We start from the raw sequence: 20,877 nt of genomic DNA, 5'->3' as shown, positions 1-20,877 counted from the left end.
AAAATTTCATTACTTATTTTAGAAGTGGTTTTTTGGAGAACAATTTGTTTTCTGTACAGGAATATTTGTGTGACCATTCACACATAGTGATGTATTGATTGATTTGATTACTCTATTTTTAGAAGTGGTATTGGAGAACAATTTGTTCTGCTTTGGGTCAGATGTATTTATGCAAAAGGATGGCGTGGCTATGGGCACATCTTGTGCCAATAGCTACGCCAACCTTTTTATGGCTAGATGGGAGGAAAAGTATTTGTTTTTGGATGTTGGTTACATGGAACATGTACGGTTCTATCGTCGTTTTGTAGACGATGTCTTTTTAATTTGGGATGGAACTGAAGTAGGACTGTGTTCCTTTTTAGAGAGGGTCAACCATATAACTGATTTCCTCAAGTTTACTTCTGAGTACTCTGTTGAGAGGATTTCTTTTTTGGATATTTTCGTTGAGAGGATGGAATGTGGACTGTACAACACTGGTGTGTACAGGAAAAGTTGTCAGAGAAACTCGTATTTGCACTGACACAGTATGCATCCTGGGTTTACCTTTAGGAACATCGTGAGAGGTCAGTTTGTTAGACTCTCTAGGTATTGTCCCAGGGAGGCATGTTTTTTGGATGGTGTACATGAATTAAGCAAGAGATTTGAAGCGAGAGGGTATTTACCAGTTGATATAGATCCTACCTTAACTGAGATAGAATGTTTGAGGGGACAGCAGGCAACTCCTTACTTTTCTAATGACTATGTGATGGGTAGTTCTCCCTTGGACTCCAGCCCTAGTATTAATAGGTTAAGGGTACCAGTTTATTACACGAAAGGAGTAGGCCTAGTTAAGGACGCGATCAGAAACCACTGGGACGTTTTAGTAACCGACCCAGCTTTGCATTCAGTGGTTGGTGACCGACCCTCATTTATGTATAAGAGGAAGAAGAATTTGAAACAGCTTTTGTGTTACTCTAAGGTTAAACCCAGGGATGATGATCAGTCATGTACTGTTCCCTGTAATAGATGTAATTATTGTAACTTTATAGACAATAAGGGTTGGTTTATACATCCTCTATTTGGTACGAGATATGAGGTACGGGCTAGAGCAGATTGCAATTCCATGCATGTGGTCTACCTGGCCTCCTGCCGTATGTGTCCAGCATATTATGTTGGGAAGACTGACAGGAGGCTTAGGGACCGCATTAGAGATCACTTGTATCAGATTAGAATAGGTTCGCATGTGAATGCATTATCCAAACATGTGTTATTTGAAGGACCTGACCATGTATTTAATTTTCAGGTGTTAGCTATTGCTAATACTACTGTGAGAGGGGGAGATGTTAAGACAAGGACTGAGAGTATAGAATCAGAGTGGATTATTAGGCTTAGAGCCAATATTCCCCCTGGGCTCAATGAGAATGTCCCTATTAAGCCTTTTTTGAGAGCAAGGAGGTTGAAGGTTCATAAAACCAATGTACCTTGATTTTAATTTTATAAGAGTATTGTTTTATTTTTTGTTATTTTGTGAGATATAATGTCTATAAGATGTTTTTTAAAAATTTTTGTAGTCTTTTAGAGGTTTTTAGTGAAGTTGTATATCTATGGTGTATATCTCTTTAAGAGCTGAGAGCTTTTGGCGCCTTTTTTTGTTTAAATACTCCATAGTTTCTCTCTGCTCTGTTTGTTAAGGTCTGAGGAAGCCTGGTCTCCCAGGTGAAAGCGCTTACCTTTTTGAATTTTTACATCTAGCCTTCGTTTCTTCTACATTTCTGTGGACATTGCAGCAGTTTGGAACTTTTGAAAGTTTGGTACTTTTTTTCTACTTTGTTTGAATTGAGACTCAGCCCTGTTTCACTAGCAGTTACTTATCTGGTTTATATAGATATATATATATATATATATATATATATATATATATATATATATACACACACATATATATATATATATATATATATATATACACACACATATATATATATATATATATATACATACACACACACAGACACGCCATTTATTTATTCCTCTGCTCCTGCACTTATCTAAGCATTTCTACAAACGTTCACCAGACTTACTCCTAGTGTTTTTTTTTTGTTTTTTTTTTTACAACAAACCAAATTGACCAGATTACTGCCTTCATTTCCTTACATAAGCATGACTTAGCTGCAATCACAGAATCATGGGTTAAGGCTAACATTCTGACTTTGCACCATTTCTTCCCTGGTTACAATTAATTTTCTGACATAAGACCAGGCTCAAAACAAGGAAGTGGAATCTCTTCTTTTCAAATCATGCTTAGACACCTACTTACTTGCTCAAGGAAATGCGAACGCAGACACTTCTTCTAACTGGCTACTTGTATCCATCCACTCCCCTACGAACACCGTACTGCATCTCACTGTAGGATACCTACCACCTCCCTCCTCACTCCCCAAACTAAATAACCTACTAAAAGAAATACATTTTTTTGCAAATAATATAAAAGATCTCACAACACTTGGGAGACCTCATTCACAACCTGTTCAGTCCCATTTCCAATTACATGAATATTCTTCTGATAAAGTCAACCTCACCCAGCTTATAACGTGACAGAACCAAATTCAAAACCTTTTCACCAGTCTCCCCTAGTCTTCATATTATCAAACAAACCTTCTCTTACCTGAATCACCATTCATCATCTTTCAGTGACCACTGCTCTATTAGTTTTCACATCCATCATCAATATGTAAATGTACCCACAAAGCTTATATCTTTCTATAATAAAATCACAGAATTGCAACAAACTTAAACCCACCATCTCCTTAATTAACTGGTCACCAGTTCTGAATTTATCTGCCTTAACACTGCTGCAGAACTACTCACCTCTGTACTGACTGACCTGCCTCTCGCTTCCCAGCAATCCAAAGACTATATAAACCTAAAACTAACAACTGGTTAAAGTATTAGCTTAAAGCTCTTCAACTCAGAGACAAAGCGTGGCATTCTTGGAAAACACTACCTTCTACTGCAAACAGACATTGTTACACCCAGCTACGCAACACCGCCAAGTAAGCTATATGTCATCATAAAAGTCACCTGATGAAATCACACCAAAGCTCACTAATAAAATCACACAAAAACCACCAAGCAAGCCATATGTCATCATAAAAGTCACCTGATGAAATCACACCAAAACTCACAAATAAAATCACCCAAAACCACCAAGTAAGCTATATGTCATCATATCACCTGATGAAATCATACCAAAACTCACTAATAAAATCACCCAAAACCACCAAATAAGCTATATGTCATCATAAAAGTCACCTGATGAAATCACACCAAAACTCACTAATAAAATCACCCAAAAACTTGTGGAAAGAGTTCAACTGTCTTAAAGGATGGAAGAGCCTTCCCTCTATGAATTCCATATCCTCTCAATTTTCTGACTATTTCCTTTCTCTAGCCAATCCCAAATGGCATCTGACAATCCCACCTCCCCTCCATAAATCTCTTCATCTAATTCAGAAATATCCCATCCAAGAACATCCACCTTCTGCATGAACAGATCAAACCGGACATCATAACCCTGCTGAAACACATCCACAAATTGTTTATTACACTTAATATTCTGCTTAACATCAGGAAAAATGTCTTCATAAAACCTCTCCCTAAGAAACCCAGTACCTTCAATCCAGTATTCTTTCAATCCATTTCAATTCACTGTGTACTCTAGGAAAGATTCTGAAAAAAAAATTACTTGCAATTTATTCATTACATCAATGGATACAACCTTCTCTCTCAAAAGTAACATGGCTTTTGGAATGGCTGCAGTACAGCCACAGCTATCTGGACACTCAGCGGCAACATTCTTCTTGAAATGGACAAAAGCCTCATTACTGGGACCATTTTTACTGACCTCATCAGAGCCTTTAATCCTGTCAATCACTCAGTTCTGGACCATCTCAATGAAACAGGCATTAGTGATGACATACTGCCCTGGTTCAAAAGCCACCTCTATAACCACCACTTCTCAGTGAATTTCAATTCATCGACCTCTGCATCAGTCTCTGCAGAAAAGTGTCCCCCAAAGATCTATTCTGGCACCTTTTATCTTTTCTACATTAACACACTCCTTTAGATTTACCCCACCATCTTTCTCTTCTGCTTTATGCTGATGATACGGTTCTATTCTGTGTCTTCTCTTGAACTCTAACTTTATGCCGATTTTCATGTTCTTATTCAATGGATAAATAATAGCCAATTATTGCTAAACGCCGCTAAAATAAAAACAATGCTTTTGGCACTAGGGAGATACTCTCTTCTCTCTCCAGACCTCAAAATCCTCAATCTTTATTATATTTTATTTATATTTCATTTCCGGGGTACAGCACTGACTTCCACGGACCTTTTTCAGACTCATCCTGGGAATGGTGTCTAAGTGACTTGCTAACAGTCACATGGTTAGGCATTGGGGGCTGAGGGAATCAAACCTAGCACCACTGGATCACAGGAAACACCTCATTAACAGCTCCTTAATCCTCTAAACCAACTGCCAGACTGAAAAAGGCATTAATATTTACAATAACATGTTAACACTATTGAGCATATCACTTTATTCAAATATCTAGGGATTTGGTTGGACCCCTTCCCTAAATTTCCAACTCCATCTGAACATCACACAAAAAAAAAAAAAAAACTCTCTACTATTCTGGGATAATAGGATGTCCTCTTTTCTAGCCAGACCCTATAAAAATGTCACAGGTAAAGGTATCTTACTGGCTCAGCTACAATATTTCCTCTCTCTAATTGCTGCAGCCTCCAAAATAAATGTATTCACCATTCAAACCATCTCAAATGCAATCTGCAGATTCATCGTTCTCTCCATAAGGAATGAAAGCCACTGACAAAGCTGCCTGGTTACCTCTGAAACAACATGCTGACTTTCTACGTGCCTTTCATCTATTTAAACTCATCAGGAATGACACCTTAGCCACTACCCTCCAGACTACTCAGAGATACACCAACGTACAATCTTAGAAATCTTTTTTAGCAGCATTAATGATCACTTTAGAACAGGCAAACACACATTTACACAAAAGAAAACAAACCACATTCATACATTCCCAACTGCAAACATTCTACATCGATATACTCTTTTGTATCATCAATCTATCATTACAGAAACTGGTCAACTGCTGCCCTCTGTTAAACCTCACTCCTCCTCCAAAACATTATTTTGCATTTGTGCCCCATAGTTTCATTTTTTTCTACATAATTCACTCCTACTCTTTTCAAAAGATCCCACTTCCAGTTCTTTTATCTGTCTTACAATATTCAATACTTCAAATGCAGCTGGATTAAACTCCGATTTCCATTTTCTGGTAGTTACTTTTTTGGCAGCCACTAGAATTAAACTTAAAAAGCCTGACTATGTCTAGGCAATTCAGACTGTGTATCTCACCTCAAAAAAAAAAATCCTTAGTTACAAATACCTGCTCAACCAATATTCCTGACAGAGTACTCTGTAGGGAACTTTTTAAGTCTGCCAGCTCATTACACTCCCAAAACATGTTCCCAGTTACCTCTTTCTTCTCAATCACACCTCCAACATTTGGCATCTACCAGAGGAAGAATTCTTTGAAGTCTGCTTGGAGTATAATAATACCTATGCATACACTTCCAAGCAAAACTCCTAAATCTTCTACAGAATGCTGCACATTTGGGAGCTATGCATATGTCTTCCTGTTGTTTTCTTGCGACTTGTTTATCCAAGCTCTCTTCCCAATCTGTTCTAACCTCCTCTGATTGACTTCTACTGTTACTGTGCAATATTTTATATGCCCATTTTACACCCCAATCCCCCATCCCAAGATTACAGCATATTAACTTGAACATGCTTTTCTCCGGCCTTTCTTCTCTTTCAACTTTGCACTGTCTACATTTCTTACAACTAAAAAACAAAAAAGGACTTGTTTACTTTAGTATCTCTATCACATACAACAATTACTGAAAATGCTTTACTATAGGACATCAAGCACGTGTATCCTCTCCTCCAATCCCCCAAACAAGGCTTTACTGCACAGATCATGCTTTCTCAGCCTTTGGCCCCTAAATGTGTGAATTTCTTCTATTTAAAGATAATTTCTCTTACAGCATTTTCTGATCAGAAATAAAAGCTGATTTCATGACCGCTATCTCTCTTTGGTCATAAAACTTAACGCCGTCATACATCACCATCACCCTACATTTTGGGAACTCAGGATGACAACACTAACTTTCCAAAGACTTCATTCAAAAGCACTGGAGAGAAGTTTCTCCAGATTTATCTCTGCAAAATGGAACTGTCTTCTACTGTTTGTTACGTGATGAACTGCAAAAAATTCAAGCTAAAGCTTTTCATTTTCCTTAAACAAACCTAGAGATTTAACTGCTACGTATAAATTGGCTACCTTATTATGCAATAACTATAGGCATCAGAGGAGGTTAGACCAGATTGGGAAGAGATATCAGATATGCAATTCACAAGAAAACAATAGCAATATGTATGTATGTTTCCCAAACATGCAATATATTCTAGAAGATTTAAAAATCCTAACTTAGTCATACCTAAACCTACATATTGCTTCACCATCAATACCCTAATTAATGGAAAACAATGTGTTATTTGTGTCCTTGAATACATACATACATCTTCCTGTATTTAACTAGAATTCTCCGATACATTTAGGAGTTACTGAAGGTTACTGTTTTTTTCCTACAGTTTTTATAAACGGCAGCATGATTCTGCTCTGCTTATTGTAACACTTACTGACTGTATACATTGTGCAGGCTTTGCACCTTACTACAAGTGACGGCTGCTGTCTTCATGAAATTTCACTTTAGGCTCTGCACAGAACTAATATTTACCTGCAAATACTACCTTATATTTTCACAATGCATCGTTTAGGCTACATTTTCAAATCATCTCTCTAACGCTATCCAGTGCAGTCAGTCAGTTCTGTGTATACTGCTAAAGTTCTGGTTCTGATCACTTTCATAAACTACAAAGTGACACATGAGCTCTGCAGTCATAAAAATAAAAACAAAAAATGAAAAAAGGACCAATAAAAACACAAAACAATTTTAATAAAGTTTGTAAGCGCTGCAAAATAAGCTAGTCCTAACTGTTTTCTTGTGCTTCTTGGAGAACTAAGAATTCATTTCTTTATGTCATGGGTGAGCACTTGTTCATCATTACACAGAAGCCAACGTACCTATGGCAACTGGGCACAACAACAAATCGAAAAGAATACTCACTCAAGAAGGGACCTCCGCGAGGTGAAGACTTTGCCACGTGCCACTGATGCTTGCAACTGTCTACAGACAAAATGAAAAACAAGTCAGGACAACAGCACGCCATTATTAGGTCAAGACAGCAGCAACGCATGCACCCTAAAGCTAAATACATCCATATACAGATCGAACCTACAGTTCTGCATTTCACTACAATCTTTGGCACTTAACCTGAACACCACACTGAGTGTTTCACATTGTGAAAACATATATTTGGCTACACTACAAATCTCTTATGTAATTCCATCTACAATGCCGCCAGTGCAAGTTATTTTCTTCTACATAGCACCTCTACAGGATGAGTATAGTACTGCAACTTACTATGCCCCACCTAGATAAAAGCCACATTTAAAGAACTGCTTGTGGCCAAAAACTGGAAAAAAAAAACCTTGCTCTTCTACATTATCTTTCATTTTTTGTACAGTATTGGTGTCTCTGCAGCACTATATGGCTATTACTTTTTAACATGTTCTACTTAAAATGGCAAAATGGAGTGGCCTCACTTGCCATGGCTTTATTTTTAGATGATCTTTTAGTTTCCTATAATGTACCATGTACCTCTCTCTTGCTCATTCAGGCTATGTTTTCCATACAAAGGAGGTTCTGTACTTGGCCACCTTTATGGTAAACAGGGATAAAAAGTCATGACTACTGAGCACGTGACCCAGGTTTGACTAGCGGCATCTGTGCCTGCAGGAGCTGGCTGGGGATGATGGGAATGAGTGTTTGCTGCTGGACTGTCCGATCTGGCAAGAATTCTTTTTTTGCCACAAGGATGACTCCTAACGGGAGCACTACGTGTTACCTAGCTGAGTCTGAGTCGGACTAGCCCCCTGCACTTATAGTGCACTAAAGCCTTAGGAAGTAAAGGGGAACATGGTGTCTACAGGCACAATTCCCTAAGGAAAAAAAAGTGCACACTCAGAGAAGGGGCTTTTCCATTGAGAGGGTAAACCATTCCCCAGGATCAGCAAGCTGACCCTCTAACAGTAAGATCTCAATGAGGAACAAAGTCAGTTGGGATTCCGAGACAAGAACAAATGGGCCTTGGATCCAGAGCCTCACCTGGGAACATCCAGTTCCCATACACCCCAGAATGAATGGGCCAATAGGATAAATGCAGAGGAAGAGAGGGTGAAGTCTCAAGGGAGGGAACCCCCCCCCCAAAAAAAAAAAACATTATACCATTATAACAAAATATACAAACTTAAACTAATAAAATATATACAGCACAAACAAAAAATTAAAAAAGGAACCAATATCATTCACTGTTCATTCCAGCAGGTTTCAATGTATTAATGTCTAATTGTAAAACAAATGCTCTTTATAACATAACCTTAACTTTTGTTTTCATGTAACCGTTCTGAAATTTTAGCTTACAGTAATCTAGACTTGCTTTTATGCTGTTCTTTAAAATGCATAAGCTTCAGGATGTATTTTTTTATGCTTAATACTATAAATATGATCCTGCAGTCTGATTTTAAAACCTTCTAGCAGTCTGTCCTATGTACACCTGGCTGTAGGGGCATCTTAATGCATAAATCACATTATTAGCAGCACAGCTACACTTCTGCAGAATGGGTGTTTTCATGGCATTTACCACACCAAATACATTAACAACATGTAAACAGCAACAGCTACTACAGGGGTCAAGCTTCTTCCGTGTATGCCTATGTTATCGAAGTCGAACATTCTTTTGTTCACACGATCATTCTGTACCAAGTAAACGAATACTCCTTCCTCTTTTGCAAGCACTTTAAATAGAAGCTGGGAAAATTTGGCTGCATTCCTGATCACCGAGTACATACGTCCAACATTTTTTTTTTATTTTTCTGTGAGCATATTATATTCAATAACAAAAATATCTTAAAGTGCCTCCCCATTGATCAGTTCTGTCATAAGTACTGCTGTAATGATTTCTCCAAACATTATAAGCTGCTTCATCTATCTAGCAAACCAGCTTTTAGAAAAATCTCTGCAAAGTGACGATCTCACCCACTTTAACATGTTTTAACATTTAAACAGTTTGTCTGGCTACCTTAAAGGCGAACCGAACCCACAAACCGTCTTTTCCATATGGGTAATTTTTGAGAATTACAAGGGTTTGCAGTTTTAGAACAATTCCTTAAAGGAGAACCACACCCACAGACTAAAAAAATGTTTATTTCATCATGTCTTAATGTTTCCTACATTTTAACACCACTTTTGGACTATACACTTTTTATATTTTTAAATGCAATTCCAGAGTCTGCCACATGAGGTCCGGCATTTTGATTTTTTTACTCTATCGCTAGGTATCCCACAATGCAGTGTTTTGGCTTTAAAATACTGCATCAAATTGCAAGCAAATTGAAGGTCTTGATGCTTAATGCTAGGAGCCTTAACCTGAAAATGCACTCACTGGAGGCTCTCCATGCACTGAAAGATGCCGATGTCTATGTGGTCATGGAAACTTGGCTTAGGGCTGCAGACAGCACCCCTGCCTTACTAGGCTATACTTCATTCTTCACATTCTGACCCCCAAAATGAGATTGGGAAGACTAAGGGTGGTGGAGTCTATCTTCGTTAAGGAAAGGCACACCTCCAGACTGGTTTGCCAGCATGACACACTGGAACTACTTCAGCTGTAATTGACAGTTGGCAAGACACCCATCCAAGTTATAGCCAGCTATAGACCCCCCTCCATGATTCAGGACACCCACATCTTCTACGTGGACCTACTTGACTCGATAAAGGTACCCCCTTGCACCCTGATCCTTGGTGACTTCAACTACCCCACCACAGACTAGACGGACTATTCCTGTACAAATGCGCTTACCCAATGATTCCGTGACTTCATCAATTCTAACGCACTAGACCAGCTCGTCTCATCCCCCACAAGGGGAGATAACATTCTGGACTTGGTTCTCACCAACATGGGTAACCACTGCACCACTCCCATAGTATGTTCTTCCCCGATGAGATAAGAATATTGGTCTGCCTCATTCGAAGTTTCTATCCCACCCAACTCCCCCCACCAAGCCATAACCAGGCTAAAAAACTTCAAAAAGCTGGCTACAACCTCGTAAGGGAGGGTATCACTAGCTTCACATCACTGCCCTCCTCAAAGGATGCAGACAACTATGCTGAACAATACGCCAATGCAGTATACAAGAACCTGTACAACTGCATGGACTCAGCCATACCCAACAGAACTAAAACCTGCTCCTCAAGGAAACACAAACCTGTCTGGTGGACATCCTCTATCAACAGGCTTTACAACAAAAGGAAGAAACTGTTGTTTAAGGGTAAAAAGGAACAAATTTCAAAATTGGAAAAAACTCCCTCCTTAGCCTTAACAAGCAAATTAGATCACTAGTGAAAACCTCCAAAGCCAGTTATAAATCGAAATTAGTCTCCAAAACAAAGGGAAAACCACAAAACCTTCTTCAATTACATCAGACACTTCCATGGGAAAGCCCAGGTTTGTTCAGAATTAGTACTTAATGGCATCACTGATCCTGTTGACTTAGCCAACCTGCTAGCAGATAAGTTCAGCGCAAATTTCACCCCTTCCCCCACAAAGGTCCATTTGACATCCCTGATACTTGTCTCGCACCTCACATCTCCCTAGATCAAGTGTTAAAGGCATTATCCAAGGCAAAGAACACAGCTTCCAAGGGACCTGATAATATCCTAGGCTGTATTCTGCACCATCTCCAGTAAGAACTAGCTTCATCACAGACGACCCTATTGAACCACAGCCTAAGTGGACGCTTCATTCCATCAGAGCGGAGAACTGCCATTTTCATTCCTTTCCACAAAGGTGGTGCCATTACTGACCCTGGAATCTATCGCCCCATTAGCTTGACAAGTCTGATCTGTAAAGCCATGGAGCGTATTATTACAGATCTCAAACAAGGTCATAGGCAATCTCCAAGGACTTGACCCCATCCAGTTCGGATTTGTCAAGGACAGATCTTGCCTATTCAACCTGGTTGACTTCTTTGAGACTGCCACCAAGGCCCTGGATGAGGGGAAAGTCAGCAGAGACAGCTTACCTTGACTTGGCCAAGGCCTTTGACATAATTCCCCGCTTGGGCATCATCAAAAATCTAACACAACTTGGCGTAAATCCCTCTCTCATCAGGTGGGTGGCCAACTGGCTCACCCATAGGACTCAAGGTCAAAACATGCGCCTCCACCTCGGACAGCAGACCTGCCACTAGTGGTATTCCCCAGGGATCTGTCCTTGGACCCCTACTGTTTGGTATCTACTTCTCAGAGGTCCAGGCAGAGACAAAAGGCCTGTGGCTGACCAAGTCTGCGGATGACTAACTTGGGTGCTGTCAATGCCTCCCCAAATGATATTAAGACACTGCCAGAAGGTCTCACAGCAACAAATGACTGCTGTCAAAGTCACGGCCTCAAGTTAAATGCAAAAAAATGTATTATAATACCATTCGGCAGAAACATGGCTCCTACTGATTATCACATCAACGGCAACCCCAAGCACACAACCTGTGGTGAGAGATCTGGGTACTCAGGTTGACAACAATCTCACATTCTACCATCATGTGGCAGCACTGGTCAGAAAAGCCTTTTACATGGTTCATCTCATAAGTAAAGGGACTGCATCCAGAAAAAAGGAGGCTACTACCTCTCTGTACTCCTCTCTCAATAGGCCTATAATTGAGTATAAAGCCCGGTTTGGTATGCATCTCTCCAAACACCTGCACTAAAATACCTGACAAAGAGAATCCAAAGCCGCTAACACCTGTCCTATACGGACAGGCTCAAATCACTATCACTCTACTCAGTATCACACAGATTGCTCAGAGGTGATCCGTGTCTCGCCTAAAAGGCAATTTTGGACCCTGCCCTACATGGATGCTCCATATCTGTAAGTCTAACTCCTCACACATTACCTGCTCAAAAGGCCTAAATCTAACATGCGACATCAACAAAACCTGCTGGAGAGACGGGTTTGTCTCCTAGAGGCTGCCCTGTCTCTGAAACGGACTTCCCATACACATCAGACTACCTCGTTTGACCCTCTTCAAACACAACCTTAATGAGTGGATGGGAAACCACAAATATGTCCCAAGGGTTCCACCTGTGTCTCTCACTGACAGGGGTGACAGGTGCTGACCGAGATTTCTTTTTTGAGGGATAAACTCTTGGCTGGATTTTAAGGGCCTCAAGTCCATTAGCCTAGTAACCTCCTATGATCATAGCCCCTAAGCTCCTGTCAATGCACGGACTTTACATGTGTTTTCGGATTCACTTCAGAATCTCGAAATTCCGAAACACTGAATTTCATATGATCAAGACCATATGATCGATGTTTTGTAATATCGAAATTCCGAAACAAATCCAAAAAAAAAAACAATTTAACAATTTAAATGTTTCTGCAGGGGGGCAAGCCCCCTTGCACCCCCCACATCCCCGCAAGTTAAATATTCCAACTGCGAGATTGCACTACAGCTAGGAAAAGGGAAATCTCCCATTCCATGCTGTATGCAGATCTCCATTCACAATGTCAGGATTTCGAAAGTTCAATCATATGGTCTCGGCCATATGAAATTCGATCTTTCAGGATTTTGGCATTGTGCAGTGTTCCCGTGTTTTCACATATACCTTGATTTCTTTTAGTCAGTCGGGTTTAATTACCATTTCTTACCTTTCAATGACTACTTAAAAGACAGAAATAATCACACAGAAAGTACAGTTGTGTACACCTACCATAAATGTAGATGTTCGAGTGTCTTCACTGTTGCAGTCATGACTGTAGGGTTCTCCCCTGCCAGGAGGCAGCCCTCGGTTGGCCAGAATCCCAAAGTCTGGGTCCTGCGTCGGCTGTTAAACCATGCTCCCTGACGTCAGAGCGCCAGGAGTACAAAGTTGACAGCCAACGCCATCTTCTCCAGTTTTTCTTGCCCCAGATGTCAGGAGTCCCAAAATGAAAAAGGTCCCATAACCTTTGCAAATACACCTCAGAAGAATGGTGAAAAAAGGAAATACACAAAAGTAAAAATAAGAGGGGACAGGAGGGAGGGAAACCCAGACTGCAACAGTGAAGACACTCGAACATCTACATTTATGGTAGGTGTACACAACTGTACTATCAAGTAAAAAGTCACAAAAAACAGGAACCAACAATAACGGTTGAGGAAGGAATTAGCTTTTTCAACTTGCAAACTAGCAGAAAATGTTCACGGTCTGTGCACACCAGTAAATGCAAAAAAGTGACACTCTAAGGCAGCAAGTTTTAAATCTCCCTGCTGCGTAATGATTATGTGCGTTAATGTTTTGGGGCATTTGCTTTTTAAAGTTGTTTTCTCTATGCCCTGGGACAAAATGGTTGTAAGCAGACTTGGATTCATAAGCCGTGATGTCTCGTAATAACTTGGAATGTTTTCTATTTATGACTTCATCGGCATGTTTGTCAACTTCTTTAACCATTTTGTCAAACAAATCAGCTTGTTTATTCTTATCAAGACAAATGTTTTTAAGTTCAGTTTCCAAAAGACAGATGTCATTCTTTAAAAGGCTCATCTTTTCCAAATTGTTATCAATCAGCAGTCTTAAGAAAGATAGCCCTGCTTCGTTAAAAAAATTAACTAGAACTTGATACATTGGATCTCCGATAAACACGCCATTGGGGCATTTGAAAAATCTCAACCCCTTCGGTGTAATGCCTAACTCTAGGCATCGTTCAAAGTAGCAGTTCTCTATAAAAATGGAACGATGTCTTTTCAACAATTTGCTTAACAATTCAATCTTCTTATTTATTTCTTCATTGTTAAAAGTTTGTACATACCCTGTATGTCCATCGAAGGGGTTGCTTAAGGATTCCAAAATAGGTGTTATACCGAGCTCGTTATGTTGTTTTTGTCCACGTCTACACTCGTTGTTGCCGCTACCCGTTCTCATTTGATTTCCGGGGCAACTGTTGTTTTCCCTGGTTTCAATGACTGTATCCAGTTCATGGAAGGAACCGATCGGGCTTGAGGCATTCGCCGCTGGTTGCAAATTAGATTTAGAAGCATTAGCTACCAGGAAATTCAAAGAATTCTGAATGTTAATAAGGGTGGCAATAAGCAAATCTTGAGTGTTGGACGAATCCGAACCTGGTGTCGGATGTATGGTAAGGTTTAATAGCTGTTAGTCTCCTTCCTCGGCCATGGTGAATAAAAGTAAAACCAAGTAAAAAGTCACAAAAAACAGGAACCAACAATAACGGTTGAGGAAGGAATTAGCTTTTTCAACTTGCAAACTAGCAGAAAATGTTCACGGTCTGTGCACACCAGTAAATGCAAAAAAGTGACACTCTAAGGCAGCAAGTTTTAAATCTCCCTGCTGCGTAATGATTATGTGCGTTAATGTTTTGGGGCATTTGCTTTTTAAAGTTGTTTTCTCTATGCCCTGGGACAAAATGGTTGTAAGCAGACTTGGATTCATAAGCCGTGATGTCTCGTAATAACTTGGAATGTTTTCTATTTATGACTTCATCGGCATGTTTGTCAACTTCTTTAACCATTTTGTCAAACAAATCAGCTTGTTTATTCTTATCAAGACAAATGTTTTTAAGTTCAGTTTCCAAAAGACAGATGTCATCCTTTAAAAGGCTCATCTTTTCCAAATTGTTATCTATCAGCAGTCTTAAGAAAGATAGCCCTGCTTCGTTAAAAAAATTAACTAGAACTTGATACATTGGATCTCCGATAAACACGCCATTGGGGCATTTGAAAAATCTCAACCCCTTCGGTGTAATGCCTAACTCTAGGCATCGTTCAAAGTAGCAGTTCTCTATAAAAATGGAACGATGTCTTTTCAACAATTTGCTTAACAATTCAATCTTCTTATTTATTTCTTCATTGTTAAAAGTTTGTACATACCCTGTATGTCCATCGAAGGGGTTGCTTAAGGATTCCAAAATAGGTGTTATACCGAGCTCGTTATGTTGTTTTTGTCCACGTCTACACTCGTTGTTGCCGCTACCCGTTCTCATTTGATTTCCGGGGCAACTGTTGTTTTCCCTGGTTTCAATGACTGTATCCAGTTCATGGAAGGAACCGATCGGGCTTGAGGCATTCGCTGCTGGTTGCAAATTAGATTTAGAAGCATTAGCTACCAGGAAATTCAAAGAATTCTGAATGTTAATAAGGGTGGCAATAAGCAAATCTTGAGTGTTGGACGAATCCGTTAACGCACATAATCATTACGCAGCAGGGAGATTTAAAACTTGCTGCCTTAGAGTGTCACTTTTTTGCATTTACTGGTGTGCACAGACCGTGAACATTTTCTGCTAGTTTGCAAGTTGAAAAAGCTAATTCCTTCCTCAACCGTTATTGTTGGTTCCCACAACTGTACTATGTTCATTGTGTTTCACTGTTGCAGTCATGACTGTAGGGTAGAATCCCAAAGCTGAAGAAAGGGAGGTGATCATAAAGAGGAAAGGGCGGCTAAAAGGCCCTGCAAGACTGCAGAGGCAAAGCCTGCCCTAGACTTAGAGTAGAGAGGTAGATTGTAGTGCTTAGAAAAAGTATGCACTGAACTCCAAGTTGCAGCTTCCAAAATGTCCTTGGTAGGAACTCCCCTGAAGAAGGCCGCAGAAGTGGCAGCAGCTCTGGTGGAATGAGTCCGTATACTCCCTGGGATTTGCTTTCCATGGTGAGAATAACAAAATCTGATTCCATGAGCAATCCACTTAGAAATGGTCTGTTTTGAAATGGCTTTACCTTGGGAGCTTGAAGCATAAGAAACAAACAATTGTTCTGATTTTCTGGTGTCCTTGGTTCTGTCCAGGTAAAAACGTAGTTGTCTGTGTACATCCAAGGAATGTAAGATCCTTTCCCCTTTATTTTGAGGAGTGGGGAAAAAAGTTGGCAAGTGGATAGTTTGATTTAAAGCCACTTTGGAAACCACCTTAGGCCTGAAGGTAGGATTAGTCCTCAAAGATACCCTGTCTTGATGAAAAATAATATAAGGTTCCACAGCCATAAGAGCTTGTAACTCTGAAACTCTCCTGGCAGAGGTTAGGGCTAACAGGATAGCTGTCTTCCAAGATAAAAACTTGATGTCAGAAGAGGCAGCAGGCTCAAAAGGAGGCAAGGTTAGTTTTTCCAAAACATAGTTAAGATCCCAAGCAGGAATGGGAGGAGATCTAGGAGGTCTTAAGTTCTTAGCTCCTCTGAGAAACTGTCTCATGAGCTGGTGGGAAAAGATGGGAGGGTCTGTATTATAATGAGCAGAAATAGCAGAGGCATGTATCTTAATGGAAGAGTAAGAGAGACCCTTATGTAAGAGATCTGTCAAGTAAAGTAAAATTAAAGTAATGTTAGGAAGAAGAGGATCTGAATCCTGAGCCTGCATCCAGGAACAAAATCTTTTCCATTTTCCTGCATAAGATTTTCTAGTGCTAGGACGTCTGGCTTCTAAAATGACATCCATAACCTGCTTGGGCAGTAAAGTAGAAATCAAAGGCCCTGGATTAACCAGGCCGCCAGGCTGAGAGTTCTGACATGAGAGTGTGTAGAACCTGACCCTGATGTTGGGACAGAAGGTTCGGAGACCGAGGTAAAACCCAAGGGGGCTCCAGGCATAGGTTTTTTTTTTTAGAGTTGGATACCAAAACTGGCGAGGCCAATTTGGAGCCAGCAAGATTATCATCTTGGGCTTGTCCTGTTTGATCTTCAATAAAACCCGTGGAAGAAGAGGAAGAGGCGGAAAGGCATATCCCGAGAGGTTCCTCCAATTGAATGACAGGGCGTCCACTTTCCAAGCTTCTTTGTGGAAAGTCTTGGTGCAAAAATTCTGTAGTTGATGATTGAGATGGGATGCAAAGAGGTCTATGTGAGGAGATCCCCAGACTGCTGTGATCATCCTGAATATTTTGGTGTCCAGCATCCACTCGTGTGGATCCGAAAGGTTTCTGCTCAGACTGTCTCTGCCAGGAAGTTTTGTTTCCCTGGTAGAAACTGAGCTTGAAGATCCAGATTGCAAGCTAGAGCTGTGTTCCATAGATCCATGGCTAGTCTGCAAAGGGGGTAGGAATGAGATCCCCCTTGCTTGTTTATGTACCACATAACTGTGGTGCTGTCTGTCCGTATTAGCAGTTGTCCTGGTTGTAAAAGATTCCTGAAGGCCAATAGAGCTTTCTGAACGGCTAACATTTCCTTTAAATTGATATGTAGGTGCTTCTGATCCTCTGTCCAAAGGCCCTGCAAACAATTGCGCTGAAAATGGGCTCCCCAAGCATAATCCGAGGCGTCCGTGGTTAGGATCTGAGTGGCAGGAGGCAGACGGAAGGGTTTCCCTTTGTTTAGAGCGCATGCCCTGGACCACCAAAGAAATTCCTTTTGAAGGCAAGGAAGGACGGAGATCAGTATGTCTAAACTGTGGCAATGCTGAGACCATACACTTTTTAGGTACCACTGTATTTTCCTCATGTGTAGTCTTGCATATGGTACGAGAAGGATGCAGGAGGCCATGTAACCCAAAGCCTGCAGGAATTTCCTTGCAGATAGTTTAGTTAGAGTTGCCAAGGCTCTGAAAGTTGAAGCCAGCTGTAATTGTTTTTCGGATGTCAGAAATGCCATCTGGGTTGTGGTGTTTAGAAGTGCACCCAAAAAAGTCATCTGTTGTGATGGTGTCAAATTAGACTTTTTATGTTTACAGAGAATCCCAGGAACTTGAGGAGGTTCTGTACAAATTCTAGATGCTGGAGTAAGACATCCTTGCTGTCTGCCTGAATTAGACAATCGTCCAGATAAGGGTAAATTTGAATTCCCTTGAGTCTGCAGTAAGCTACTACTGGAGCCAGGCATTTGGTGAAGACCCTGGGCGCAGTACACAATCCAAAGGGCAGCGCAGAGAATTGAAAGTGCCTCGATCCGGCCTTGAACCTGAGGTATTTTCTGCGATCCTGCCTGATGGGAATGTGTAAATATGCCTCCTTTAAATCCAAAGTTACCATCCATGCATTTTGGACAGCATTGGAAGTAGCTGCTGTAGAGTAAGCATCTTGAATTTTGGAATCTCTAGAAAGGTGTTCAAGACCGACAGATCCAGAATGGGTCTTCATGAGTTTTGCTTCCTTGGGACTAGAAAGAGCCTTGAGTAAAAACCTTTTCCCATCTCTGAAAGAGGAACCAGTTCTATGGCATTCATAGCCAAAAGAGCTTCCACCTGGTTTAAGGCCTCCGTCCATTGATGTTTTGGAAGGTCTGGCCATCCGCTTGGCCTTGGCAAGGTATGAAAATGGAATTTGTAACCTCTTAAAATCACATCCAAAACCCATTTGTCTTGGGTTATACGAGTCCAATTTTGATAAAAAAGAGAGTTTTCCTCCGAGAGGGGCTTCCAGGCAAGAAGTTCCTGCAGCCCAACAGAGGGAGTCATTGAGTTTGCTTCCTTTGAGATTGTGACCTGTCCTCTCCTCCCCTAGGGGTGGAAGCAGTCCACTGTCTTGGTCTATAAGCAGCTTGTGTTTGAGGCCTCCCTCTGGAGCATCTATATCTACCCCTCTGAGGCCTGTCTGAAGTGGGAAAGGACCAATTTTTAGAAGGCCAATTCCTGCTAAATCTAGGAGGCTGTACTTGTAAGAAATCTTTAACTGTTTGCATGGATTTTGCCTTATCCTCCATCTTTTTAATCACCTCTTCAGCTTTTGATCCAAACAAAACATTATGCTGAACAGGAGCATCCAATAATTTAGCCTTTACTTGTTCAGGTAAATTTTGTTCCTTTAGCCATGCATGCCTTCTAATGACTGTGCCAGAGGCCGCAGCCCTACAAGAAGCCTCCAAGGCATCAAATCCACAGTGTAAACCATGCTTCCCAACCTGTTCAGTGGCATGCAATAAGTCATGTAATTCCTTATCATCTGCACAGGCAGAAATGGAAGTAAGCTTTTGTTTTAAGACAGACAAGAGAAATTGCTGGTATTTAAGCATATGAAACTGACAGTTTAAAGCCCTAATGGACAAAGTAGCAGAAGTGTACACCTTTTTGCCCCATCTTTCTAAGGATCGAGAATCCTTTTCAGTAGGAATGGGATTTTTGGCAGAAGCGGCCTTAACTCCCTTAGGACCCTGAGAAATGGTTTCAGGGTCAGCAGAAGGGTTCTTGTATAAAAACTGATGGGAATCAGGAACCCTGTAATATCTATCAGGCTTAACAGGAGCAGGAGGAAAAGAGTCAGGGGTTAAGTTAGCCTCCGAAAAGGCATCATCCACAATATCCAAAACAGGAGGAATAGCCAGGGGTCTATGTTGGGGAAGAAGAAGAAAATCCCTCAGTCTTTTCTTGGATTCCGAATACTCCTGTCATTCCCAGTGGAAATGTTCCCTCATTTCATGCAAAGTTTCCCCAAAAGAGAAATCCTCAGGGGGAGAAGCTGAAGGAATGGATTCTTCAGCATCAGAATCCTCATAAGGAGGGAAAGAATATTCCTGATCAGAAGAAGAAACTGAGGAAACAGAAGCCTGATCAGAGGAATCATAATAAACATCCTGCCTTGACCTTTTGTCTGGAGGGGGATGTGAACCCCTAATCATAGTAAGTAAATCCTCTGCCATCTTGAGTAACTGTTTCTGTGACTTGGGAGCCGGTTCAGAAGAGGCCTGTGTTGTAGTCTTTGATTTAGAAGGAGGCTTTGCCTTTATTAGAAGCTGAGTAGGCCTGAAAACCCCCTCGGAAGCCGGTACCTGCACAGCGGCTCCAGACCCATCCGAGGGAGCATTGTCCGAAGGTCCTGCAACAGAAATATTTAAAGGCCTGGTTGGCTCCTCATGAGAGTTCGTTTCAGCCGTCGGTTCTGAAATGGCCGACGACAGGGGCTGCAAAAGCGCCTCACTGACGACGGCCGAACCTGAAGATGGCTCCGCTTGTGTGCTATCATCAGATTTGGACCTCGGAGGCCTGTCTGTATCCTTGCGACGTTTGTGAACTCCGGTAGCCGGAACCGTATCTGACGACATTTTGTAGTTAAAGCGCCTACCGAAGTAATGGAAAGCAAAATCGTACCTTCGCTTAATTGTACGTTGATTGAATCTAGCACAAAACTGACAACTAGCTATGTCGTGGTCAGGGCCTAAGCAAGGAATACAGTAAGAATGAAAATCCTTATGAGGTATTTGCTTCCCACATGAAATACAATTATTAACTTTCTGACATCGGAGTGGAGCAAGAAAAAAGTTTCCCCAATGGGGTACTTAGCTTTGAGTGGAGAAGAAAATCTTCGGACTAAAGTATATCAGAAAAAATAGTCAGGAGTCAGCCGACCGGCACTTGCGAACTGCTATTAGAGAAGATGGCGTCAGCTGTCAGCTTTGTACTCCTGGCGCTCTGACGAGAGGGAGCATGGTTGAACAGCCGACGCCGGACCCAGACTTTGGGATTCTGGCCGACCGAGGGCTGCCTGCCGGCAGGGGAGAAACCCTACAGTCATGACTGCAACAGTGAAACACTATGAACATCAGTATTCTTAATGCCGGTTACTCCTTTTTCTTTCTGAAGTGGCCAATTTTCATTCTTTTATGTCTGTGTTGTAGTCCCTAAACTCATCTCCCCTTCCCCTAAACACCTCCCCCT

At 41.1% G+C, this 20,877-nt stretch overlaps 1 protein-coding gene across 3 annotated transcripts in view; it reads right to left on the bottom strand.

The window, feature by feature from the left end:
* SOAT1 (sterol O-acyltransferase 1) overlaps positions 1-20,877 on the bottom strand; it is a 1,410,727-nt gene that overhangs the window by 658,239 nt on the left and 731,611 nt on the right. For all 3 annotated transcript variants that reach the window (XM_044085246.1, XM_044085245.1, XM_044085244.1), the window contains exon 5: positions 7,264-7,323. In XM_044085246.1, coding sequence (XP_043941181.1) covers positions 7,264-7,323 — 60 coding nt within the window. The remainder of the gene's footprint in view (positions 1-7,263; positions 7,324-20,877) is intronic.

The sequence above is a fragment of the Protopterus annectens genome, chromosome 10.part0 (genome assembly GCF_019279795.1).
Source record: "Protopterus annectens isolate FY-2018-M chromosome 10.part0, PAN1.0, whole genome shotgun sequence".
Lineage (NCBI taxonomy): Eukaryota > Metazoa > Chordata > Ceratodontiformes > Protopteridae > Protopterus > Protopterus annectens.
The sequence above is the reverse complement of the archived record's forward strand: the minus strand, read 5'-3'. Positions and strand labels throughout refer to the sequence as shown.